Source organism: Asparagus officinalis, chromosome 8, assembly GCF_001876935.1.
Source record: "Asparagus officinalis chromosome 8, Aspof.V1, whole genome shotgun sequence".
Classification (NCBI taxonomy): domain Eukaryota; kingdom Viridiplantae; phylum Streptophyta; class Magnoliopsida; order Asparagales; family Asparagaceae; genus Asparagus; species Asparagus officinalis.
In genome coordinates this window covers 124,063,877-124,090,894 of record NC_033801.1, presented here as the reverse complement: position 1 = coordinate 124,090,894, position 27,018 = coordinate 124,063,877, and the positions used below count along the sequence as shown (strand labels likewise).

The window sequence follows — 27,018 nt, the reverse complement described above, 5'->3', positions numbered from 1 at the left end:
TAAAAGTTCAAGGATATTGTACAGTCTTGGAAGTTCATAGAAGTGTTTTGTTCAAACATCCCCGACAATGTAGGGAGATTTTGCAAGAAGAAAAATTTTCCAAAGACCCAAAATATGGGACCAACAGTGAAGACATGTGAGGTGTCCTCTGCCTATTGCATAATGAGTTGGCCATCATTAATGATGACTAGCTCATTATGCAATAGGAGGGGAACACCTTACCTGCCCCCCTGTTGGTCCCATATTTTGGGTACCTGTAGCAAAGGCCATCCATTGACCACTGAAAAAAAGTTTATGGTTTTTTTTAAAAGCTCCAAAATTCATGACAATTTTGTTAATTCTACCCAATTTTAATTAGAAAAATAAAAGTAAAAACCCATACAACTTACATGTCCAAGATTGCAAATTTACATATACTTTCATATCACGTGCACCGCGCGTGTCTCTAAATCAAAGGCATAGAGAAAGCAAGTGAGCAAAGCCCCAAAACCCTAGACCGCTGCTGCTCGCTGAAGACAAAGGGGAAGCAGCTAGGGTTTCTTTTCGAATGGAGAAGCCCACTTCAGTTTCTTTCTCCGGAGACCAAATCCCCCTCTCCGTTCTCGCCGCCGCCAGGATCGCCGGCATCGACCTGTCGACGATTCTGCGCACTGGCTCGATCCCCTCGTTCGGATTCCCTTCAGGGTCAGTACTAATCATTTTCCTCATCTCCATCCTATTGATTTTGATAGTGTTTGTTGTCCTGCTGAATTTAGTGTATTCAATTGATGAAAACAACATCAAAGTTGTAGAACTCAGTTTTGATTGGGCTTTGTATTAGTAATTACCCTTAAAGCCCTAAAATTTGATGGAAAAGCAAGCATTGTTTTTTCCTTAATAAATTTATTTAGTGTATTCAATTGATGAAAACAACAAGAAGTTTGTAGGCTAAGACCTAAAATTTCTGGAAAAGCAAACGTTTTTGTTCTCACAAAATTTAGTTATGTTTCAACAAAAAAATGTTCAATTAGGATAAAGAAGTTGAAATACAAGATTTTTTTTTACTTGCGCAAGCAACACTGAGGTCAGTTGCAAAATTAAACAATTTCCAAATTATACTGGTGTTATTTTGATGCTACATGCAACTTCTATTCTAGTAGCTGGAGTGCATGGAAGTTGTTTAGTTTGATAACTTGAAACTGCAATTTTGTGCACGACATATGCAAAATGGTTGTTTAATTCATTTGGTTATGAGGTAATATAACATTATAAAAGCAATTAAATTGATGCAGTAACATTTTTTCTTTGTTTGAAGTTGGTGCCACACATTATCTTTTATAGAAGATCTTTAGACTGACATTGAAGTAAGCCAATTCTATGAAAATTATATCTGAAAAACTCATAAAGTATGAAGATAATGGTATTGACATAGTATTAGTTGATAAGACAGACTAATAGATTCAAAGCTGCTAAGCATTTGACTGTTACATACTATCACTCCAGGTCAAAATTGCATGGGACCAACACTCTTCTACGATATCTGGGACATGTTTTAGCTAGTTCTAATTTGTATGGGCAGAATGCACTTGAATCAGGGAAGGTATAGACTAGTGCATATCAAAACATGTCAATTGAATTTCCCTTTATATATTCATCTTTAATGTTTTATGTACTGCTATTATTACTTACTACAGATTGATGAGTGGCTTGAGTGTGTCTTAATCTTCTCATCTGGCTCATATTTTGAGAGTGCTTGTGGGCTTGTTGATGCTCATCTTGCTCTTCGGACTTTCTTGGTTGGTTATAATTTTTCCATTGCTGATATAGCACTGTGGTCAGCTCTTGCAGGTAAACTTGGTGTTGCTTTTAGTTTGTTTATTTATTTTCATGTCTATATGCTGCTGTCACTTTTCGCTGAATATCTTAAATCTAAGTTTCTTATTGTTGCAGGCACCGGGCAAAGGTGGGAGAGCTTAAGAAAATCAAAGAAATTCCAACATCTTGTTCGCTGGTTCAATAGCATAACTGGGGAATACAATGTGGCTTTGAATGAAGTTACAGGAAAATATGTTGGGAAAAGAGGTTTAGGAAAATCTCCTGCCTCTAATACCAAAGGAAAAGATCAGGGGACAAATGAAGCCTCAAAGGGAAAGGATGGGCTTTCTGCAAATGGGGCTGTGACATCAAAAACTGCTGGATTTGAAGTAGATCTTCCTGGTGCAGAGTACGGGAAAGTTTGCCTGAGATTTGCTCCAGAACCTAGTGGATACCTCCATATAGGGCATTCAAAGGCTGCTTTACTGAATCAGTACTTTGTTCAGAGATATGGAGGACGGCTGATCATTCGCTTTGATGATACTAATCCTTCGAAAGAGAGCAATGAGTTTGTTGAGAATGTGTTGAAAGATGTTGAGACTTTGAACATAAAATATGATGTTGTTACCTATACATCAGATTACTTCCCACAATTGATGGAGATGGCTGAGAGATTAATACGCGAGGGGAAAGCGTATGTGGATGATACGCCTAGAGAGCAAATGCAGAAGGAGAGGATGGATGGTATTGAATCAAAATGCAGGAACAATAGTGTTGATGAGAATATGAAATTGTGGAAAGAGATGATTGCAGGGTCTGAAAGGGGCAAGCAGTGCTGTTTAAGAGGTAAATTGGATATGCAAGACCCTAACAAATCACTTCGAGATCCTGTTTATTACCGATCAAATCCAGATCCTCATCATAGGATTGGGGCAAAGTATAAGGTTTACCCAACCTATGACTTTGCTTGTCCTTTTGTTGATTCCACTGAAGGTGTAACTCATGCTCTTCGCTCAAGTGAGTATCACGACCGTAATGCACAGTACAACAGAATTCTTGATGATATGGGATTAAGAAGAGTGCACATCTATGAATTTAGCCGACTGAACATGGTGTATACGCTTCTCAGCAAGCGCAAACTTCTTTGGTTTGTGCAAAATGGGAAAGTTGATGGATGGAATGATCCTCGTTTCCCAACTGTGCAGGGAATAGTTCGCAGAGGTCTGAAGATTGAGGCATTAATACAGTTTATTCTTGAACAGGTAATATTGTCATATTTGTTCATTTACTTTGGTTGAAGTTCAACCCTCCTGGACATTGGGGATTTGCACAAGACCCCTTAAACTTTATAAAACCCCCTTTAAGTTGTCTGAAAGTAAAATGAGCATTTTAGACTATTTACTCTCCCCATTAATGCCGTTTATGAAAATTTTTAGTAGTTCATGGGTGAGAGTTAAAAGGGGTTTTCTATTATTTGTAAAGTTCAAGGGGTTTTGTGCAAAACAATCGAAAGTTCAGGGTTTTTTAGGAGATTTCTTACTTTCCAATGATTTATTAATGCATTTATTTGTGAATTTTACAGGGTGCTTCTAAAAATCTAAACCTTATGGAATGGGAGAAGCTATGGACGATCAACAAGAAAATAATTGATCCAATTTGCCCAAGACACACGGCAGTCAATGAAGAGCGTAGGGTGATGTTTTACCTTGCTGATGGTCCCGAAGAGCCATTTGTTCGTATTTTACCCCGGCATAAGAAATATGAGGGTGCTGGGAAAAAAGCTACAACATACACAAAGAAAATATGGATAGAGTATGCTGATGCATCATCTATCTCGGAGGGTGAGGAAGTAACACTGATGGACTGGGGAAATGCTGTCGTAAAGGAAATCAAGAAAGAGAGTGGTGAAATTAAGGAATTGGTTGGAGTTTTACATCTTGAGGGGTCTGTTAAAACAACAAAGTTGAAGCTTACCTGGCTACCTGAATCTAAGGAGCATGTTAAACTTATGTTGGTTGAGTTTGACTACTTGATAAAGAAGAAAAAGGTATGCCAAATATAAGCTTCTTAATTGCATTACATTCATATATTGCACTTCATTTATTTTCTCTTGTTCATGTTCTCATGCCTGTCTTTTTTGTCATCAGCTTGTTTTGATTTGTCAACTAGTTATCGAATTTCATCTTTTCTCTGGCACTCGACAGATCATTTTCTTGGCCTTCGGATTATTATTGTTATGATAAGTCATGTTCTTCCTCTGTGACCTTTGAATCTAACCATCTGCTATGCACAGGAAAAGAAGTCAATAGTAGTACAAATCCTAATCCATCTTTAACTTTACATCCTATTAATGTGGACCTAGCACTTATTATGAGTATGTTGATTATGTACAAAACAATTGAAGAATTTAACTTGCCAATCTTGGATAGTAAAATTTGATGCATTGGAAATTTGAAATAAGTATAAAGCATATGTATGTGTTATATGAAATTTAACAATTGAATGTTAGAAATTCTGAACCCTTTTTGTAGCTTTAGTTCAGAACTTTTTGTCCTCATTTCTAACATAACTATGGCAACTGCATCCACTAATGACAAGTTCATGGGAGACCTATTTCTATGTACCATAAAGTGAAAGGGTAGCTTATAAAAAACCACACAATTACTTTTATACATGAAGCATAAAACAGCGAGCAGTGTTCAAAGTCCCTAACTATCAGTGAGTTTTGCTGTAAGTCCGCAGCCATGCAATAGGTACCTTGTGACTAGGTTTATTTGGTTCATAAACCTCAGTTATTCTTGAAGAAGCCATCTCCAGCTCAAAAAGTGTTGTAAACTTATGACTGGGTATCATCTCAATTGTCTTAAGTTCCCAATTGTTTATTAAATTTTCAGCATTCTTTCAGGTTTTATACTTAAAACTTTATCAGTTTTCAGTTCTCCTTGACTATATCCTCCAATTAAAATTTAATGATTTTGCAGTGGACATTGTACAAGAAATATTTTCATGTACCCAAGGTTAAAAACATGCTTATTTGAAGCACAATTATAGAATCTTATATTTACCCCTAGTTTGTCCCATCTAATTTTAGACCTGTAAGCATATAATCACTGCCCAAAATGGACCGCAAACTATGCTTGATTTTAGTTTCTCTCTTGAAATAATAACCCCATTGGGTGTAATCATCTCATATACATGCTCTCTCTCTCTCTCTCTCTCTCTCTCTCTCTCTCTCTCTCTCTCTCAAAGGCTTAGGAATGGCTGAGTGAACAGTAGATGGTTGACAGAAATCCTGAATAGGTTTACTATTCTACTTAAAAATTAGAAATTTTTTCCTGAAGAAAACATGGAGCACCTAATGCACAAAAGTAGGTTTATTACCTGACTCATAACTACTTGCAGGAAAACAAATATGCTATCCATTAATCTCTTTCGTTGTTGTTAACCAAGGAATGTTGTGTTTAGTGATAAAGGTAGCACAGTAGCACTCATATATATACAAATAGAAATATGAGCTGGTAAATACAAATAGGTGAGATGTAACTAGGTGAGATGTAACTAGGTGAGATATGCAATATATCTTAAAACACACACTCAAACCCACAGTGAACTGAAAATCATGAGTTTTTATAAGAATAGGCAAAATTCCAAGATGTTTTCAGTCTCGGTGAAAGAGTCAAAGGGTGCCGACAAGATTGATAAGATGAAAATCAGGCAATATTGATAAAGAAAACCAAACAACTGTAAGATTAGTGACATAGGATAGAAATACAGGTTTCTATAGAAAAGAACTTGATGTCGCCGAGATCAACATTGGGAGATATGAACCCTTTTCTTTTACATCAACGAACAAATCAGAGTAGCGATGAGATCGAATGATCAGGAGAAGAGTCCTTGTACATTGATGAAGCAATTAGTTGCGATAGATATCGAGGCCATAAGTTGGAGGAGCTCGTTTCGAAGAAAATCTCAATAGCGTATGTTGATGTTGTGAAGAGACCTCACATTGAAGAAAGTGATGCGAATCAAACTGAATTATTGGGTGTGACTGTGACATCAATGTGTTTTTGAGAGGTTGTCGATATGAAGTCAAAACTGGAAGAGGCTGACAAGCTTGGCATGTTGATTGGGCCCATGGAGGACTAGTTGGGCATGATCAGTGGACACGCTTCTGGTTACATCATGGATGGCAAGGCAATCACATGTGTCTTTGTGGGGTTGTAAAATTACTTGAATGCGTAGAGAACAAAAGTATAAGATAGGCAGTTGGATCCAACAAAATGGGAACGACAGTCTTCAGACTATCGAAATCACAATGCCAGTCTTGTAATAGGTCAAATCACAGAAAAAATTGTAGTTGCCACAAGCTTGCGTTGATAACGTAGATTAGAAATACCATTAATGAAAGGGGATTTCTTCAATGTTTTTCTTCAAAGGGTAGGAAACCAGAGGCAAATTCCATGAAAAAATCCATCATTGCTTCTGGATTTCTATCATATGTTATCGATCTTCCAGCCATTGGGTTTTCTTTATCAATATTGTCGGATTGAATTGCTGTCTTACCAATCTCGTCACCATGTTTTGACTCTTACACGGAGACGTAGACATCTTGGAAGTTTTGGCCTTTTTTATCGAAACTCACAGTTCTCTGTGCACAGTAAGTTTGAGGGGAGATGTTAAAAATATATTATCTCTCACCTACTTACCTCTCACCTATTTGTATTTACTAACTCACTCCTACTAGTTTTCTACTTGTATGTGTAGGGTAATACCCTTATCAGTAAACACAACAATACCTTTCTGAAGCCTTGGTTAATATTTTGAGTGGGCGCGGATATTAAGAGTTCATAGAAAAATGTTTCTGAAAGATGATATAGCTTTGTCAGAGCTTAAATAGAATTTAGTAGAGCATTGAAAGCGGGTTTTGCATAAGTATCATATCGGGTTGGACATGGAAAAGCATGGGCGATGCATGATCTAAGGCTAGCTGTGGCCTATGTCCTTTGAAGGAAATCAGAAGTGGGCGCGGGATTTGCAGAGAAAGTGAGCTGGTGCTAGCTGATGCAAGCGACCCGATGGCCAGATGCATTCTGCAAAACGAGACAAGGTTTAAAGCAAGGGTAGAGAAATTAGAGGCAAAAGTTGAGGCCAATTTTCAAGTTATATCCACGTGCTGCTTTGATCAGTCTGACAGTACAGGCACTTAGAGCTCCAAATCGTACCCAAAATTCAAGTTACATTATGGCATTCTCTGGTTGGCTGGAAGGAACAGTAGTTACTTTCGCACAACTCTTTCTTTTCAAATAAATTATTTATTGTATCAGAGCTAGGTTCACAACTATAGAGAACCCCTCCCTTAGTGTTAAACCTTGGACCACCAAGGGGATTTTGTGTGATTCTGTGTGACTTCCCCCTTGGCGACCCGACAAACTTAAATATGATTGGTTCCCTCTATTGATCCTTATCATCTCTAGTTATCGTCGTCTTCATCGGTCAGAATTTCAGCCCCCTATTCGTGTTTGTTGTTCCTCACAAAGATCTTGCCTTCATTGACACAACTCTCCGCTGACCTTGCCACTTTTGCGATCGTAAATCTATATCTAGCTCCCTTTAAGGCTCCCATAGATCTCATTGTCATCATCCACAGCTTGACTGGCGAGTCCATCTAGTTCGTCCAGATCACCACTGTACACCTCGCCAAGCAAGGGTCTCATCGTCTTTTGTAAACATCCTCACCATGATGACACGATGCCATAATCACAACCCTTTATCTTTGAGGTTTCACTCACAGCTTTCCTTGCTCTGAAAGATGTCGATCCCAAATGTTCTTGTCACACTATCGTATAATTTTTATCTGACATGCGTTCAGCACCTCTGATACCATGCTCGCCAAGGTTTGGAAAAGATAATATTATGTTTGTTTCTATTTGTATCACATTAAACGTACAAGTAGAAAACAAGTGGTGCGAGTTGATAAATACAAATAGATGAAGGGGTAATTGTTTAATATTTGTTTCTATTTGTATCACCCTATAGATACAAGTAGAAAACAAGTGGTGTGAGTTGTTGAATACAAATGTGTTGGTGAATACAAATAGATAAAAGGGGTAATTGTTTATATTTGTATCACCCCATATGTGCAAGTGGAAAACAGGTGGTGTGAGTCGGTAAATACAAATAGATAAAGAGGTAAGCAGGTGAGAGGTAAGAAGGTGGGAGCTGTAATACATTTTAACAGCTGTTACAGCTAACTATAGGTTATTTCAATTCCACGGTTTTCTTATTTTCTCCTGCGTACTCTGTACTTTTCACTTTCAAGTGACACCTCTGTTGATAAAACTGCAGCTCGAAGAGGGAGAAGAATTCATTGACAATCTTAATCCTTGCACGAAGAAGGAGACAGCAGCTCTGGGAGATTCGAACATGAGGAATCTGAAGCAGGGAGAGATACTTCAGCTCGAGAGAAAAGGCTACTTCAGATGCGATGTTCCCTTCATTGGGCCCTCGAAGCCTATTGTTCTCTTCGCGATCCCTGATGGTAGACAGCAGGCATCATTGAACTGATGGGCAAGTTGGTCATTAGTACCGCCTTTCATTGAAAATTTTGTTTCGATCTTACGAAAAGGATATATTCTCATGTTGAGAAGGGTTTTCTTGATGTAAATCATATGTTACTAGACTTTTTGCTACGATTGAATCTGAACTACTACCTATTTTTGCCAAAACTTTGGGGTTTTGGAGCATTGTTTCAGTCTGAAGTGGATTACCTTGCATTGACCCGATACTCCGCCTGCAGTGTCATTTTTAAGGCTTATTTACACTTCCGTACCCTAAAATTTCACCGACAGTTTCAAATTTCACCCCACAGTTTTTTTGCCCACTTAATACGACAAATTGGGCTTGCGATCTCTTTTGCGGATTAACTTTGGGACATCAAAATTCAAAATTGACGGAACTTTAGCGACATCGAAGTTCAAAATCGATGGATCCCTGGCATGCCTAAGTTATAATCGTAACTGTTTATAATTTTGTGGAGCATTTGATTTCATTTGTTTTAAGTGGTATTTTTTGGATCAGATAGTTATGACTACCATACGTGCTTCGGTATTTTTTTATTCTACTTTACAAATTCTCAATCTTAAAGGTTTCCATTTACTCTCACTCTCACTCTCTCTCTCTTTTATGTTTTTCTCAAACTCCAACCTGTTATTTTTAGCATTTTTTTTATTTTTTTATCCGCATGATCTCAACTTATTTATTGGAGGACAATTGGATAATATATTAGGTGTTTTTAAAGTAACATTTGCGATGAGTGACAAGTCGCCCAAAGGAGAAGCGCAATCGCAGCAATACATAAACCTCTCAAATATTATCAAAACTTTCATCCATAGAACATTGTTCAAATTCCAATCTCACTGCTCTCCGTAATTACACTTCGATTCACAACTACATCAAGCACTCAAAGAATCCAGACAGCCTCTCATGCCCACATGCCCACAGTATCACGCAGCCAGACGTTGGATATTTTGTTGGAGAAAAGTCAATTTTACCTTCATGAATAGTCTCATATGCAATAGTGTTATGAATACAATTAAAACGTGCGTAGCGGCTATACATTATGGGGAACGTTACGAAAATTTATGACGAACGTTACCGTATTAATTGTAGGAATTATAATGATTTTCTCAACCCTATATATACACCCCTTATTCACATTCGGAAAAATAGAGAACAATTCTCTCTTCTTCCTCTCCTCTCATCTGCATATTATTTTCGTTCATATGTTGATGTTATTTTTGGGCAACCGTTCTTCGTCTGAGCTGAAGCTCTGTTCTCTCGCCCAAGTACAGAGACCATTCACTTCCGAGGGTTTTTATCGCTAGGGGATGTTGGATCGTGGATTCCTAATCTATTTTGGTAACATGAGGTTATTAGGATTCCTAATCTATTTTGGTAATAGGTTATTAGGATTCCTAATTTGATTTGGCTTTTGGTTTAGATTTCCTAGTATGTTTATGATTTTAGGAGTTCTATATATATTAAACAATTGGAAGAAAGAATTTGGAGAAGAAAAATTGGGGATATTTGAAGCACAGAAAAGAGGTAATTTCTGAGCTATTTGTTTAGGGTTTTGTTTGGAGAGATTAAGAGCTTGTTGGTGAGATTAGTTTGTTCCTTCGAGTGAGTTGTAATCTCAGTTTGTAACGTAGGCAACTTGCCGAACCACGTTAAAATTAGTGTTTTGTTTGTGCATTGATATTTAGTTCGTTTGGCTCTCTTGGATTGGCGTTTGGTTTGGTTCATCGACACAGCCTTTGGCACAACAATTTGGTATCAGAGCTCGGGCTACGCTTGGGCTATTTGATGGAGTAGATCGATTTGGGAAGCTCGTCTAGGGTTTCAGTTTGTGAGAAAGGTGTGATCTTTTCGGTAAAGCTTCTTTCTTTTCTCAGTTTTGGATCTATTCTTCGTTTGTTTCCGCATTGGTTGTTGGTGTGTTGAGGATTATGGCCGAGAAAGAGGGAGTTGAGGGTAGTTCTTCAGGTGTGAAGACTGTCCAAAGTTTGAGTATCCGCTCGATGAAGATTGACGTGGAGAAGTTCAATGGCACTAACAATTTTGGGCTTTGGCGATGCGAAGTCTTGGATGCGCTTAATGCGTAGAATTTGGAAGATACGTTGGAGTTGAACGGGAAACCGAACGACATTGATGAGAAGGTTTGGAAAAAGATGAATCGAACAGCGTGTGGTGTGATTAGGTCTTGTCTCACTCAAGATCTAAAATATGATGTGATGAATGAGACTTTTGCGAAGAAGATTTGGGAGGTCCTAGAGAGCAAGTACTCGACGAAGAGCGTTGAAAACCGTTTGCATTTGAAGATGAGGCTTTATCGCTTCCAATTGAAGAAGGGGATATCCATTAGTGATTACATAAACCACTACACAAAGCTTCTTGTAGATTTGGCGAATGTAGATGTCATTGTTAAAGATGAGGACAAGGCGTTGCTATTGTTGAGTTCCTTGCCCGACGAGGAATATGAGACGTTTATTCTTACTTTTATTAATGGGAAGTTATCTCTTTCATATAGTGAGGTCACCGCTGCATTAGTGAATTACCAACTCAGGAAGAAGGAAAATGAGGCTTCTATTGAGCCGGTAGCGGGGGCATTGGTTGCAAGGGAAAAGGGTCCAAACCGAGGTAGAATGTCCCATTCTAGAGGAGCACATCTTGGAATTCGTAGGAATCAGTGTGCTTTTTGTAAAGAAGATGGACATTAGAAAACTGAATGCCCAAAGTTGAATGATCAAGCCGGAAAGAATAAGGAGAAAGCTATTCAGGCTTCAGAGGTGGATATTATCAAGACTAGTGGCAGCAATTCAGATTCGGATTCTTCAGGCTACTCATTATTTACACTGCCGTCAGTTTGTGTTGTCTACTCTACAGAGTGGATGTTGGATTCGGGTGCTACATACCATATTTGCCCTAGGAGGGATTGGTTCTCCAGCTTTCAGGAGTTGGAAAGAGGGGATTTCGTGCTCATGTGGAATGATCACAAATGCTCTATTGGTGGTATCGGTACCGTTCGGATCAGGATGAGTGACGGGGTGATTCGGAAGTTGGTTGGAGTGAGGTTCGTTTCTCAGTTGAAGAAGAACATCATTTCACTTGGAGCTTTGGAGGCAGCAGGCTATAGGGTGACCTTGGCGGATGCACGCTTGAAGGTTACATTTGGGTTCATGATTGTGATGAAGGATGTCAGAAAGAGTAACTTATACTATTTGCTTGGGAGCACGGTGATTGATAGAGCTCTTACGACTTCATTGGATTTGTCTAGATTGTGACGATGTTTGGTGCTGGGGTATTTGATTGGTGATGTCGTGCATAGGTTATTGAGGAGTGCTTTGACCTGCAGATGGAAGTCCTTTGAGCATATTGGGATGAGCAAGATCGAGGTGGAGTTTGACACTCCTATCCATCGAGCGAGGGGTCTTTTAGGAGGTGTTCAGTTAGACATTTGGGGGCCTTCCAAGGAGGGAACTTATTCCACATACTCCAGATCATACTGCGTCATTTGGGATTCCAGCTGAGGTGACACAGGTTGGAGATCATTTGATTTCGGATGAAGAGGATGGATTGGTTTTGGATTCGGTTGCAACTGGTGGACATGATTTGGATGCGGCCATTGGTTCACCTGTGTTCAGTTAGACATTTGGGGGCCTTCCAAGGAGGCATCATTGGGAGGTAATCGTTTTGTAGTTTTCGTAGTTGGTGATTATTCTAGGCATTATTGGGTCGCGACCAGTTCCCGTTGGTGTAAAGTCCTAGAAGTCAACAACAATTAGAAGAAGTGTATTGGCAGAAAGATAACTCGTTGTTCTAGCTTTAGTAGGGGTCCTTTCTTACGTTTATGCCGAGCTCACGGTAATAGGAGACACTTCATTGGTGTGGAGACTTTGGGGCGACAAGATGAGATGACAGTTTCGATGGGTCGTTCCTTTCTAGAGGAGGATCGACGTTGGTTGTCGAGCATTGGTTCTGGAGCTTCGACATATTTGGGTCATCTTAGTCATAGGTCGCCGACTGCTGCATTAGGAGTTATTGGATCTGGTGGAGCTGCTTCAGATTTTGGTCGGCATCGGATATTTGGATACCCAGCATTTGGTCACATTGAGGATGTGAGATTTGATCCGATTGCGCGTTTGGGATTCGGAGGCTCATTTGATTATCGTTTGGGAGCTTCTGATTTTGTTCTGAGCAGGTATGTCACTTTTGACTCTCGGCAGGTGGAGAGTGTTGATCAGGTCATTTGGATATCGCAGCAGGTGGAGAGTGATGCTACCTATCAGTTACAGATCCGTTGGCGATATTAGGGAAGAGTTGTAGACTTTTCTATTTGTTTGAGGGCCTTTGGAGGCCGTTTGAGTGAACTACGTGAAGGCTTGATTCCTTGGGCAAGAGGATACGTAGGCAGTCAGTTTTGATGCAGCCGATTTGGTGAGTAGATACCGACATTTGGGTGAGTGTTCGTACTCCCGTTTGGGTCTCGACTTGTGTGGATGGAGTCCGTTGTCATGAGTCCGTTGCCGTGGCATACTGGATGCAACAAGTGAGGCAGTTGGTTTGGTCGGTGTCGGCTCAGTTTTGGAAAAACTTCACCGATGTGGAGAATTGTTGGATAGTGGATTCCTAATCTATTTTGGTAACATGAGGTTATTAGGATTCCTAATCTATTTTGGTAATATGAGGTTATTAGGATTCCTAATCTATTTTGGTAATAGGTTATTAGGATTCCTAATTTGATTTGGCTTTTGGTTTAGAATTCCTAGTATGTTTATGATTTTAGGAGTTCTATATATATGGAACAATTGGAAGAGAGAATTTGGAGAAGAAAATTTGGGGATATTTGGAGCACAGAAAAGAGGTAATTTCTGAGCTATTTGTTTAGGGTTTTGTTTGGAGAGATTAAGAGCTTGTTGGTGAGATTAGTTTGTTCCTTCGAGTGAGTTGTAATCTCAGTTTGTACTCTTTCTCTATTAGTAAAAACCCCATCTCCTTTCTTTCTCCGTGGACGTAGGCAACTTGTCGAATCATGTTAAAATTGATGTTTTGTTTGTGCATTGATATTTAGTTTGTTTGGCTCTCTTGGATTGGCGTTTGAATTGGTTCCTCGACACAGCCTTTGGCACAACAATTTGGTATCAGAGCTCGGGCTACGCTTGGGCTATTTGAAGGAGTAGATCGATTTGGAAAGCTCGTCTAGGGTTTCAGTTGGTGAGAAAGGTGGGATCTTTTCGGTAAAGCTTCTTTCTTTTCTCAGTTTTGGATCTATTCTTCGTTTGTTTCCGCATTGGTTGTTGGTGTGTTGAGGATTATGGCCGAGAAAGAGGGAGTTGAGGGTAGTTCTTCAGGTGTGAAGACTGTCCAAAGTTTGAGTATCCGCTCGATGAAGATTGACGTGGAGAAGTTCAATGGCACTAACAATTTTGGGCTTTGGCGATGCGAAGTCTTGGATGCGCTTAATGCGTAGAATTTGGAAGATACGTTGGAGTTGAACAGGAAACCGAACGACATTGATGAGAAGGTTTGGAAAAAGATGAATCGAACAGCGTGTGGTGTGATTAGGTCTTGTCTCACTCAAGATCTAAAATATGATGTGATGAATGAGACTTTTGCGAAGAAGATTTGGGAGGTCCTAGAGAGCAAGTACTCGACGAAGAGCGTTGAAAACCATTTGCATTTGAAGAGGAGGCTTTATCGCTTCCAATTGAAGAAGGGGATATCCATTAGTGATTACATAAACCACTACACAAAGCTTCTTGTAGATTTGGCGAATGTAGATGTCATTGTTAAAGATGAGGACAAGGCGTTGCTATTGTTGAGTTCCTTGCCCGACGAGGAATATGAGACGTTTGTCCTTACTCTTATTAATGGGAATGCATCTCTTTCATATAATGAGGTCACCGCTGCATTAGTGAATTACCAACTCAGGAAGAAGGACAAGGAGACTTCTATTGAGCCGGTAGCGGGGGCATTGGTTGCAAGGGAAAAGGGTCCAAACCGAGGTAGAAGGTCACATTCTAGAGGAGCACATCTTGGAATTCGTAGGAATCAGTGTGCTTTTTGTAAAGAAGATGGACATTGGAAAGCTGAATGCCCAAAGTTGAATGATCAAGCCGGAAAGAATAAGGAGAAAGCTATTCAGGCTTCAGAGGTGAATATTATCAAGACTAGTGGCAACAATTCAGATTCGGATTCTTCAGGCTACTCATTATTTACACTGCCGTCAGTTTGTGTTGTCTACTCTACAGAGTGGATGTTGGATTCGGGTGCTACATACCATATTTGCCCTAGGAGGGATTGATTCTCCAGCTTTCAGGAGTTAAAAAGAGGGGATTTCGTGCTCATGGGGAATGATCACAAATGATCTATTGGTGGTATCGGTACCATTCGGATCAGGATGAGTGACGGGGTGATTCGGAAGTTGGTTGGAGTGAGGTTTGTTCCTCAGTTGAAGAAGAACATCATTTCACTTGGAGCTTTAGAGCGTCAAAAGTTGCTGTATTCATTGCTGTATTCATTACAACTTTAGTCGTTACAATGAAATAAGTGAAGGGCGTCAGAAAGAGTAACTTATACTATTTGCTTGGGAGCACGGTGATTGATAGAGCTCTGACGACTTCATTGGATTTAGCTAGATTGTGACGATGTTTGGTGCTGGGGTATTTGATTGGTGATGCCGTGCATAGGTTATTGAGGACTGCTTTGACCTGCAGATGGAAGTCCTTTGAGCATATTGGGATGAGCAAGACCGAGGTGGAGTTTAACACTCCTATCCATCGAGCGAGGGGTCTTTTAGGAGATGTTCAGTTAGGCATTTGGGGGCCTTCCAAGGAGGCATCATTGGGAGGTAATCGTTTTGTAGTTTTCGCAGTTGGTGATTGTTCTAGGCATTATTGGATCGCGACCAGTTACCGTTGGTGTAAAGTCCTAGAAGTCAACAACAATTGGAAGAAGTGTATTGCCAGAAAGATAACTCGTTGTTCTAGCTTTGGTAGGGGTCCTTTCTTGCGTTTGTGCCGAGCTCACGGTAATAGGAGACACTTCATTGGTGTGGAGACTTTGGGGCGACAAGATGAGATGACAGTTTTGATGGGTCATTCCTTTTTGGAGGAGGATCGGCATTGGTTGTCGAGCATTGGTTCTGGAGCTTCGACATATTTGGGTCATCTTAGTCACAGGTCGCCGACTGCTGCATTAGGAGTTATTGGATCTGGTGGAGCTGCTTCAGATTTTGGGTTGCGTCGGATATTTGGATACCCAGCATTTGGTCACATCGTGGATGTGAGATTGGATCCGATTGCGCGTTTGGGGTTCGGAGGCTCAGTTGATTATCGTTTGGGAGCTTCTGATTTTGTTCTGAGCAGGTATGTCACTTTTGACTCTCGGCAGGTGGAGAGTGTTGATCAGGTCGTTTGGATATCGCAGCAGGTGGAGGGTGATGCTACTTCACGTTGGGTGGAACTTATTCCACATACTCCAGATCATACTGCGTCATTTGAGATTTCAGCTGAGGTGACATAGGTTGGAGATCATTTGATTTCGGATGCAGAGGATGGATTGGTTTTGGATTCGGTTGCAACTGGTGGACATGATTTGGATGCGGCCATTGGTTCACCTCAGATGGAGGTGTTTGATTTGTATCAGTTTGAGGTCGCTATCAGTTACAGATCCGTTGGCGATATTAGGGAAGAGTTGTAGACTTTTCTATTTGTTTGAGGGCCTTTGGAGGCCGTTTGAGTGAACTACGTGAAGGCTTGATTCCTTGGGCAAGAGGATACGTAGGCAGTCAGTTTTGATGCAGCCGATTTGGTGAGTAGATACCGACATTTGGGTGAGTGTTCGTACTCCCGTTTGGGTCTCGACTTGTGTGGATGGAGTCCGTTGTCATGAGTCCGTTGCTGTGGCGTACTGGATGCAACAAGTGAGGCATTTGGTTTGGTCGGTGTCGGCTCAGTTTTGGAAAAACTTCACCGATGTGGAGAATTGTTGGATAGTGGATTCCTAATCTATTTTGGTAACATGAGGTTATTAGGATTCCTAATCTATTTTGGTAATATGAGGTTAGGATTCCTAATTTGATTTGGTTTTGGTTTAGAATTCCTAGTATGTTTATGATTTTAGGATTTCTATATATATGGAACAATTGGAAGAGAGAATTTGGAGAAGAAAATTTGGGGATATTTGGAGCACAGAAAAGAGGTAATTTCTGAGCTATTTGTTTAGGGTTTTGTTTGGAGAGATTAAGAGCTTGTTGGTGAGATTAGTTTGTTCATTCGAGTGAGTTGTAATATCAATTTGTACTCTTTCTCTATTAGTAAAAACCCCATCCCCTTTCTTGCCCCGTGGACGTAGGCAACTTGCCGAACCACGTTAAAATTGATGTTTTGTTTGTGCATTGATATTTAGTCCGTTTGGCTCTTTTGGATTGGCGTTTGGTTTGGTTCATCGACACAGCCTTTGGCACAACAATTTGGTATCAGAGCTCGGGCTACGCTTGGGCTATTTGAAGGAGTAGATCGATTTGGGAAGCTCGTCTAGGGTTTCAGTTTGTGAGAAAGGTGGGATCTTTTCGGTAAAGCTTCTTTCTTTTCTCAGTTTTGGATCTATTCTTCGTTTGTTTCCGCATTGGTTGTTGGTGTGTTGAGGATTATGGCCGAGAAAGAGGGAGTTGAGGGTAGTTCTTCAGGTGTGAAGACTGTCCAAAGTTTGAGTATCCGCTCGATGAAGATTGACGTGGAGAAGTTCAATGGCACTAACAATTTTGGGCTTTGGCGATGCGAAGTCTTGGATGCGCTTAATGCGTAGAATTTGGAAGATACGTTGGAGTTGAACGGGAAACCGAACGACATTGATGAGAAGGTTTGGAAAAAGATGAATCGAACAGCGTGTGGTGTGATTAGGTCTTGTCTCACTCAAGATCTAAAATATGATGTGATGAATGAGACTTTTGCGAAGAAGATTTGGGAGGTCCTAGAGAGCAAGTACTCGACGAAGAGCGTTGAAAACCGTTTGCATTTGAAGATGAGGCTTTATCGCTTCCAATTGAAGAAGGGGATATCCATTAGTGATTACATAAACCACTACACAAAGCTTCTTGTAGATTTGGCGAATGTAGATGTCATTGTTAAAGATGAGGACAAGGCATTGCTATTGTTGAGTTCCTTGCCCGACGAGGAATATGAGACGTTTATTCTTACTTTTATTAATGGGAAGTTATCTCTTTCATATAGTGAGGTCACAGCTGCATTAGTGAATTACTAACTCAGGAAGAAGGACAAGGAGACTTCTATTGAGCCGGTAGCGAGGGCATTGGTTGCAAGGGAAAAGGGTCCAAACCGAGGTAGAAGGTCACATTCTAGAGGAGCACATCTTGGAATTCGTAGGAATCAGTGTGCTTTTTGTAAAGAAGATGGACATTGGAAAGCTGAATGCCCAAAGTTGAATGATCAAGCCGGAAAGAATAAGGAGAAAGCTATTCAGGCTTCATAGGTGAATATTATCAAGACTAGTGGCAACAATTCAGATTCAGATTCTTCAGGCTACTCATTATTTACACTGCCGTCAGTTTGTGTTATCTACTCTACAGAGTGGATGTTGGATTCGGGTGCTACATACCATATTTGCCCTAGGAGGGATTGGTTCTCCAGCTTTCAGGAGTTAAAAAGAGGGGATTTCGTGCTCATGGGGAATGATCACAAATGATCTATTGGTGGTATCGGTACCATTCGGATCAGGATGAGTGACGGGGTGATTCGGAAGTTGGTTGGAGTGAGGTTCGTTCCTCAGTTGAAGAAGAACATCATTTCACTTGGAGCTTTAGAGGCAGCAGGCTATAGAGTGACCTTGGCGGATGCACGCTTGAAGGTTACATTTGGGTCCATGATTGTGATGAAGGGCGTCAGAAAGAGTAACTTATACTATTTGCTTGGGAGCACGGTGATTGATAGAGCTCTGACGACTTCATTGGATTTAGCTAGATTGTGACGATGTTTGGTGCTGGGGTATTTGATTGGTGATGCCGTGCATAGGTTATTGAGGACTGCTTTGACCTGCAGATGGAAGTCCTTTGAGCATATAAGGATGAGCAAGACCGAGGTGGAGTTTAACACTCCTATCCATCGAGCGAGGGGTCTTTTAGGAGATGTTCAGTTAGGCATTTGGGGGCCTTTCAAGGAGGCATCATTGGGAGGTAATCGTTTTGTAGTTTTCGCAGTTGGTGATTGTTCTAGGTATTATTGGATCGCGACCAGTTACCGTTGGTGTAAAGTCCTAGAAGTCAACAACAATTGGAAGAAGTGTATTGACAGAAAGGTAACTTGTTGTTCTAGCTTTGGTAGGGGGTCCTTTCTTGCGTTTGTGCCGAGCTCACGGCAATAGGAGACACTTCATTGGTGTGGAGACTTTGGGGCGACGAGATGAGATGACAGTTTCGATGGGTCGTTCCTTTCTGGAGGAGGATCGGCGTTGGTTGTCGAGCATTGGTTCTGGAGCTTCGACATATTTGGGTCATCTTAGTCATAGGTCGCCGACTGCTGCATTAGGAGTTATTGGATCTGGTGGAGCTGCTTTAGATTTTGGTCGGCGTCAGATATTTGGTTACCCAGCATTTGGTCACATCGAGGATGTAATATTTGATCCGATTGCGTGTTTGGGATTCGGAGGCTCATTTGATTATCGTTTGGGAGCTTCTGATTTTGTTCTGAGCAGGTATGTCACTTTTGACTCTCGGCAGGTGGAGAGTGTTGATCAGGTCATTTGGATATCGCAGCAGGCGTTGGGTGGAACTTATTCCACATACTCCAGATCATACTGCGTCATTTGAGATTTCAGCTGAGGTGACACAGGTTGGAGATTATTTGATTTCGGATGCAGAGGATGGATTGGTTTTGGATTCAGTTGCAGCTGGTGGACATGATTTGGATACGGCCATTGGTTCACCTTAGATGGAGGTGTTTGATTTGTATCAGTTTGGGGTCGCTATCAGTTGCAGATCCATTGGCGATATTGGGGAAGAGTTGCAGACTTTTCTATTTGTTTGAGGGCCTTTGGAGGCCGTTTGAGTGAACTACGTGAAGGCTTGATTCCTTAGGCAAGAGGATACGTAGGCAGTCAGTTTTGATGCAGCCGATTTGGTGAGTAGATACCGATATTTGGATGAGTGTTCGCACTCCCGTTTGGGTCTCGACTTGTGTGGATAAAGTCCGTTGTCATGAGTCCGTTGCCGTGGCGTACTGGATGCAACAAGTGAGGCATTTGGTTTGGTCGGTGTCGGCTCAGTTTTGGAAAAACTTCACCGAGGTGAAGAATTGTTGGATAGTGGATTCCTAATCTATTTTGGTAACATGAGGTTATTAGGATTCCTAATCTATTTGTTATTAGGATTCCTAATCTATTTTGGTAATAGGTTATTAGGATTCCTAATTTGATTTGGCTTTTGGTTAGAATTCTTAGTATGTTTATGATTTTAGGAGTTCTATATATATGGAACAATTGGAAGAGAGAATTTGGAGAAGAAAAATTAGGGATATTTGGAGCATAGAAAAGAGGTAATTTCTGAGCTATTTGTTTAGGGTTTTGTTTGGAGAGATTAAAAGCTTGTTGGTGAGATTAGTTTGTTCCTTCGAGTGAGTTGTAATCTCAGTTTGTACTCTTTCTCTATTAGTGAAAACCTCATCCCCTTTCTTGCCCTGTGGACGTAGGCAACTTGCCGAACCACGTTAAAATTGATGTTTTGTTTGTGCATTGATATTTAGTTCGTTTAGCTCTTTTGGATTGGCGTTTTGTTTGGTTCCTCGACACAGCCTTTGGCACAACAGGGGAAGGAGGATCATCTACGCCAAGGCGATAAGCGGGTCCTCAATCTTCTAGGACAGTGATTATACGACTGCTCCCGATTAGGTCAGACTTTCTTATTATTTTATTTCAGATTTATTTTACATGCTATAATTTTATTTGATATTTTTCCAACAATCTAGAAGATTGAGGAGTTTATAGCTATTGTTTTAAATCCGAAATTATTATTTTTTAAATATTACTGGTCATCAAAGTTATTATTCACCCGTTTTATTTTTTGTTAACAACGTTACTATAAAAAAACAGCTTTGGTTACTGTTCATTTTTAAAAAAATCTGTTTACTGTTTACATAAAGCACTGTTCATCAGAGAATTATTTTCCTTGTTGATAAAAATGCGATTACTGTTCATTCTAGGAAAATACTATTTCTGTAATTGTTTTCCTATTTTTTTTAATTCCTGTAATTAATTATAATTAATTAATGATACTGTAGAAATTAAGTATTCATGACAGTTACTGTAGCAAATTAATGTTCCATTTATAAATAATAAAAGTGTAAGTACTATTCAAAATGTAAACCATTATTCACCAGTACTACTCACGCATTTACTGTTCACAGTTACTGTTTACGTATTTATTGTTAACAGTCACTATTCTCATATACTGTTAAGTAACAAGAAATCTTTAAGTGAACATGTTCAAGTTTTCTTGGATTAGTTGGTGTCTAAGACAAGGATTAGGGGTTGCGTAACGCGCTCTACAAGGAACGATGTACTTAATTGATATTTGATCTCCCTCTAGTACTATCCTTACCTGGCTAAACTACCCGGATAAAATTTTGATCTTTTCACTTTAGTAGCTTTTAGTTAGGAGCTGATCTAGTTAAGTTTCTGGTCTAGTTGTATTGACAAAAACCTTTTCATTTATAACTTTGTTTTACAATCATATGCAATATTATTAATTTATTACAAATCATTCGATATGGGGTTTCCATATAAATAGGGCTTATACGTCTGTAGGTTGTCTAAAAATCACTGCAGATAGCTGATCCCCATCAAACATCAATGATGAAAGTTACAATTCGACGGCCTCCAGAAGGCTACAATTTAAATACTTTTACATAGATCGATGAAGACCTTTATAATAACTGATGAAAGCTCTAATCAATAGCCTTCACAATCAACATCGAGAGTTACAATCTGACGACTCTCATAGTTTTAAGGAGCAAAGATGAAGATTATAAGATGACAGTCTTTGCAACGCTCTAGCAAAATAGACTACAAATTGACGATCTATTCAAATCAAAACGCAGAGGTCATGCACGCGTTTCAAGCTCAAAACACAGGGTTCATCCCCAGCGTTCAAGCCTAGACGCAGAGCTCGTGACTACGTTCCAGACTCAAAACGCAGAGTTCATCTCTGCGTCTTAGATGCCAAAACGAAGAATTCATCTCTGCGTCTCAGATGCCAAAACACAGAATTCATCTCTGCGTCTCAGATTCCAAACGCAGCACGAACACTGCGTTTTCAGCCTTAAGCACAGGCCCAACTCTGTGTTTCATCTCTAAAATGCAGAGTTCGGGCCCAGAACACCAGTTTAGGCGTTTGACTCGTTCAAGCACAGACTGAACGGTTTCAAAACCGTTTTCACGATTTGAGGACGATTATACCCCACTTAGGAGTGATTTAAGGGGTAGTTACACCCTCTTAATCCCCTATAAATAAGAAGAAACTCAACCGAGTTTAGGGTTCTTCTTCTCTTTTTTTTTTTTTTGGGGGGGGGGGGTCTTTTGGGAGATCGGCTCGGCTTCTTCAAATCTTCTTGAAGTTTTGGAGATCAACAACTTAAAGGAATTCTTGGATCATCTTGGAAGACTTTTATTGAAGCCTTTGAGATTACTCGGCTTGGCTTGTGAACTCTTTATAAGAGTTCTTCTCAACTTGATCAGAGTTCAAAACTTGCTCTCCAAGTTCTTCTAAACTCATTCAGAGTTCTTTAACTCAATCAGAGTTCAAAACTTGTTCTGTAAGTTCTTCTAAAACTTGCTTTGAGTTATTAACTCGTCAAGAGTTAATTTCAAACTTGCCACGCAAGTAATCCTCGATATCAATCAAGAGGAATCAAACACGTTCCAATAAAATAAGACGTTCGGATTGTCAACGGAGAGCAAACTCGATACGAGTATTCGAGGGAGGTACTCCATCGCCACCGTGAAGAACTCAGTCTTAAACAAAGGGGAGGATCGATCCGTCGATCTTCTTCTCTTTTGTAATCGGAAATTCAAATTGTAAGCGACATTGAGAGAGTTGTAAACATTCTTTTTCTAAGCAGTTAGAAAGAATAAATCAAATTTAATTCTTTCAATTTTCTTATAACAAATTTTCCACCAAACAACATCATATGCTTATGTGATTGTATTTATTTAATAATTGTTATAATTCCATATGAAACATTTTATATTTAAGCATGAATAAGAGGACCAGAATTATGAGAATAATTCATATGCATAAATTTAAATTTGGAAAGTCTCCTTTGTAGGCAACCAATTTAAATTTGGAAGGTCACTTTTGCAGGTAACCAATTTAAATTTGGAAGGTCTCCTTTGTAGGCAACAAATTTGCAACCTCTTATAATACGAGAATTTAAAATTTATGCATATGAAGTATGAAATATACTTTAAGATATGAAATCATATTATAAGGTTCTCTTGAATGCTTTGCACGTAACTATTAGTAATTTCATTCATGTATGTGCATATGCATGTATGTAAAGATATAACTACAGTTTTTTTATTCCACATTAGTTTGAAATGTTCAGATATTAACCCTATGCAGTTACATCTTTAGACATAGACTACGATCATTTATGAACATAGGCAATGATCTTTTATGCTAATATGTTATGATGTCCTATCATTTTAATAGTGACTAGAAAGACTAATTTTTATAGCTTTTTATTTGACTACATATATAATGTTTTCTCTTGAGATTTTAGAAAATGATTAGAGTTGATATAAATATGCTCTATCAACTAGTATGCCTAGTTACAGGAGATGTGATGAATCAATGTCCTGAAAAATCAAATCAAGAGGTATATCTTATAACTTCTTTCTATATGATGAATAAAAGTTATATTGAAATTAGGCCATCAAATAATTAAATATTGTTGTTAGGTTTCCTTATCTTTATAAGTTATTTTAAATTAATCCCTCCTCTTACTACTTGTATTCTTGCCTAGAGGTACTAATTTTAAAATAACTTAACAAGAAGGGGACCTAATGTCAAACAATATGAATGACTAATTATAAAATAACTTGATAAATATATATAACGCCTGTTAGGCAAAGTTGTAAAGTCTAAAAAGAATTTTGCTAACCAATTAACAAAGGGTCTATCCAGGAGTGTGGTTCTGAATTCATCGAGGAAGATGGGGTTAAACCCATAGATGAGGTCACTAACAACGAAAACCCAACCCTTATTTGGAAACGTAGTCCCAATGTTGATTTAATGTGATAGAAACAAGTTGGACTAGTAATACTCGTGTGGAACATCGACCTAGATATATTTATATATTATTATAGTAACATGTGCTACTTCTCTTTCTCGATAATGACAGTGATCTTATGATACAACTGGTTAGGCTAAGTTTTACTCTTAATAAGTCCAACGCGTGTATTACAGAGGGTATGATATCTAGCTGTAGTACCCTTGAAGAACTTACCTACGTAAGAGGAAGGGGGGGGGGGGGCTGGGCTAACCCCTAGAAACCCTCATGAGTCGGTTTATTGTGAGTATGACCTTTAACGCTCAACCCGCTTTGCTTAATAGATGAAGACGTATTGTGTGTGTTTTCGTCAATACCTGATTATATGTGCCTAATTCAAAACCTGGTCCATTATGTTCCTCAGGTGGCGATGAACTCACTAAGGAAAGGTTCAAAGCCGAAAGGTACCTCTCCCGAATTCACAATACGAAAGGTTGCCCAACCTATATTTGTTTTGTGATTTATTATTTTATTTATTGATTTTGAGTTTTCAGTCAATATTGTGTTGGGTATTTTGTTGGAAAAAAAACAATTTTATCTTCATGAAATAGTCCCACATGAAATAATGTTATGAATACAATTAAAACATGCATAATGGCTATACATTATGGGGAACATTATGAAAATTTATGTCGAACGTTACTATATTAATTGTAGGAATTATAATAGCTTTCTCAACCCTATATATACACCCCTTATTCACATTCGGAAAAATAGAGAAACAATTCTCTCTTCTTCCTATGCATATTATTTTCGTTCATATGTTGATGTTATTTTTGGACAACCGTTTTTCGTCTGAGCTGAAGCTCTATTCTCTCGCCCGAGTACAGAGGCCGGCCGCTTCCGATGGTTTTTCCGTTAAGGGAGGGAGGATCATCTACGCCAGGACGATAGACGGGTCCTCAATCTTCTAGAGCAGTGTTTAAACGACTGCTCCCGATCAGACCAGACTTTCTTGTTATTTTATTTCGGATTTATTTTACATGCTATAATTTTATTTAATAAATTTCCAACAAGACATCCTCTCATGCCCACAGTATCACGCAGCAGACGGAGCGGTTATGCAACGAACTGCACCCGCCTCCGACATCGCCCGTCTCATCAAATCGGATGGCTCCAAGCCACGTGCGACCACAGATCCACCACCGTCCACAGCAGCAACAGCGGGGCCCTTGCAATCCAAGGACTCATCATTATAAATCTCCCACCATTTCTTCACTAACTCCTTAATGTCCTCTCTGTCCATGTTCGGCTCATTTCCAGTGTACCTCCACGGCTTCGATCCCTGAAGTTCATCACAAGAAGCCTTGTCAATACCAAAATTCTAAATATTTACCAAATAATTGGGAAAATTTTTAAAGCCCCTTCCACAAATTAACAACATCAAGATTTCAGAATTTGTCACAATATTAATCTTGTCTTACGCATATTGTAGTAACATTATATTGCAGTAACAATATAATTTAATAAAGTCGACGGATTTAGATTTTTTTCTCTCCTAGTAGATGGTAATTTAGAGGGAACAACGCGCCACAATAGATGAATCTAGAAATGTATGAATAAGAAATGACAACTATTTTATTAAACTAGTTAACATCATTTTCTATACACATTTTTTCCGTATAAGTTGCTCTGATGTCGTCTTAAAATAAATTTAAAGATTTAAAGATGTAAGTTTACGATAAATTTCTCACTTACAGCCGCACAGTAATGGACAACTTTGACCCTCCCAAGATCCACGTTCTCCGGGTGACGCCACAGCATCGCAAGCACCAAATTATACTCAAACGGAATTGGCTTATAAGCATCCCTAAAGAACATGTTCAAAAAGTCCTGCACAAACCACAAAATCGCAAAATTAGTCCAGAAATTCGCAAAATCGCCCTCAACAAAATCGCACGAGCTGAGAAAGAGCGCCACCCCACTCGATCACCTGCTCTGCAAACGGCGTAGGCTCCGTGACCTTCAATTTCTCAAGGAGGGCGTCGCATGTGCTCAGCGCGGGCTCGAAGACGAACATGCCGGCGTTGAAGTAGAGGGAGGGAGGCGGGCAGAAGCAGTCCATGACGGCGTAGAAGCTGCCGTCGGGGAGGTCGAAGAGGTTGTCGATGTTCGCGTATACTTGGATGTCTGCGTCAAGATAGATCATCTTCTTGTACTCCACAAACTGCAAGGAACATAGAATTACTACCAGTTGACGGCTTATTTTGCTAAATAAACTATTCAGACTCAAATAGATCTCATTCGCTCCAGATAACTCAATTTTACTAATAAATTTGCTAAATAAAACCGCAACTCATATCCTAGGTAACTTATTATAAATTTATTTGTATACCCCATAAAAGTTTATTATAATTACAATTTTCTCTGCATTATATTCGTTCTTGATTTTGTTTTGAAATGACCTATAATTATCTATTTAACATAAACTATTGTGATTTAAAATAGATTTTTAAGACTGTATTTCTATTTACCATGAGAGGAATTAAATCCTTATATTGTATCACGAAACTATTCATCTTCTACTAATTTATCAACCTTAAAAGCATAAACAAAACGGTAATGCATGATTAAGAAATAAATTCATTAATTAGTAGTTTATTTACAAAAATTATGCGGCTCCTTACGCTAATTAAATAACAAAACAATTCATTTTTATCAATCTAGATATTCCTAATAAAATCGAGAGTCAAAAATTCAAAGTTTAGGAAACAAGAAACCTTCTAATTTTATTTGTACTACCAATATGGTAAGTATGTCGACATACAGTAAACACGTAAATCCCACATGCCAAACCTTAAGGGATTCACTTTCCTTATTGCTAGTTACCAAAATATTAGTAAAATCATAACAAAACAAACATTTTCCTCTACCCACTTCCAAAAATGCCAAAAACCTAGTATCATAAAAAATAATTAGATTACTACCGATCACGTACGCTTAACTATTTATATTGTTTCTTATAATACAGAATATGATCGATCGCATATCTCACACTTACGTTAATATTTTTCCTTATAATACAAAAGCAGTATAAGATTTGAATTAAAAAATTAATACGTACCCTCAAAATATTGAGCCTATAATGATTACTCACACCAAAGTATTGCTACCAATCACGTTTTTTGTTTTTATTGTTTCTTTATAGTACAAAAAATACTATAATATTTGATTAAAAAATTAATACGTACCCCCCAAATCCTGAGCTTAGAATAATTAATCACATAATAAGCCATCGCGAACCGGGTCTGGTTCTCCGGCGGGTAAACCGGGTCGATCTCCTTGACGACACACCCTTGCTCCTCCAGAATCCGGCGGTTCTCCG

General features: G+C 39.2%; 2 protein-coding genes across 2 annotated transcripts in view; one reads left to right on the top strand and one right to left on the bottom strand.

Annotated features, from left to right (window-relative positions):
* LOC109851430 (glutamate--tRNA ligase, cytoplasmic-like) lies at positions 478-8,578 on the top strand. The gene is made up of 6 exons (XM_020421562.1): positions 478-684; positions 1,483-1,579; positions 1,674-1,827; positions 1,930-3,056; positions 3,377-3,841; positions 8,140-8,578. The coding sequence occupies exons 1-6, from the start codon at positions 548-550 to the stop codon at positions 8,356-8,358; spliced, it is 2,199 nt and encodes a 732-aa protein (XP_020277151.1). The 5' UTR covers positions 478-547; the 3' UTR covers positions 8,359-8,578.
* The window catches only part of LOC109821855 (galactinol synthase 2-like), a 9,273-nt gene continuing 6,987 nt past the window's right edge, over positions 24,733-27,018 (bottom strand). The window contains 3 exon segments of the mRNA XM_020388009.1: positions 24,733-24,978; positions 25,392-25,526; positions 25,627-25,860. Coding sequence (XP_020243598.1) covers positions 24,733-24,978; positions 25,392-25,526; positions 25,627-25,860 — 615 coding nt within the window.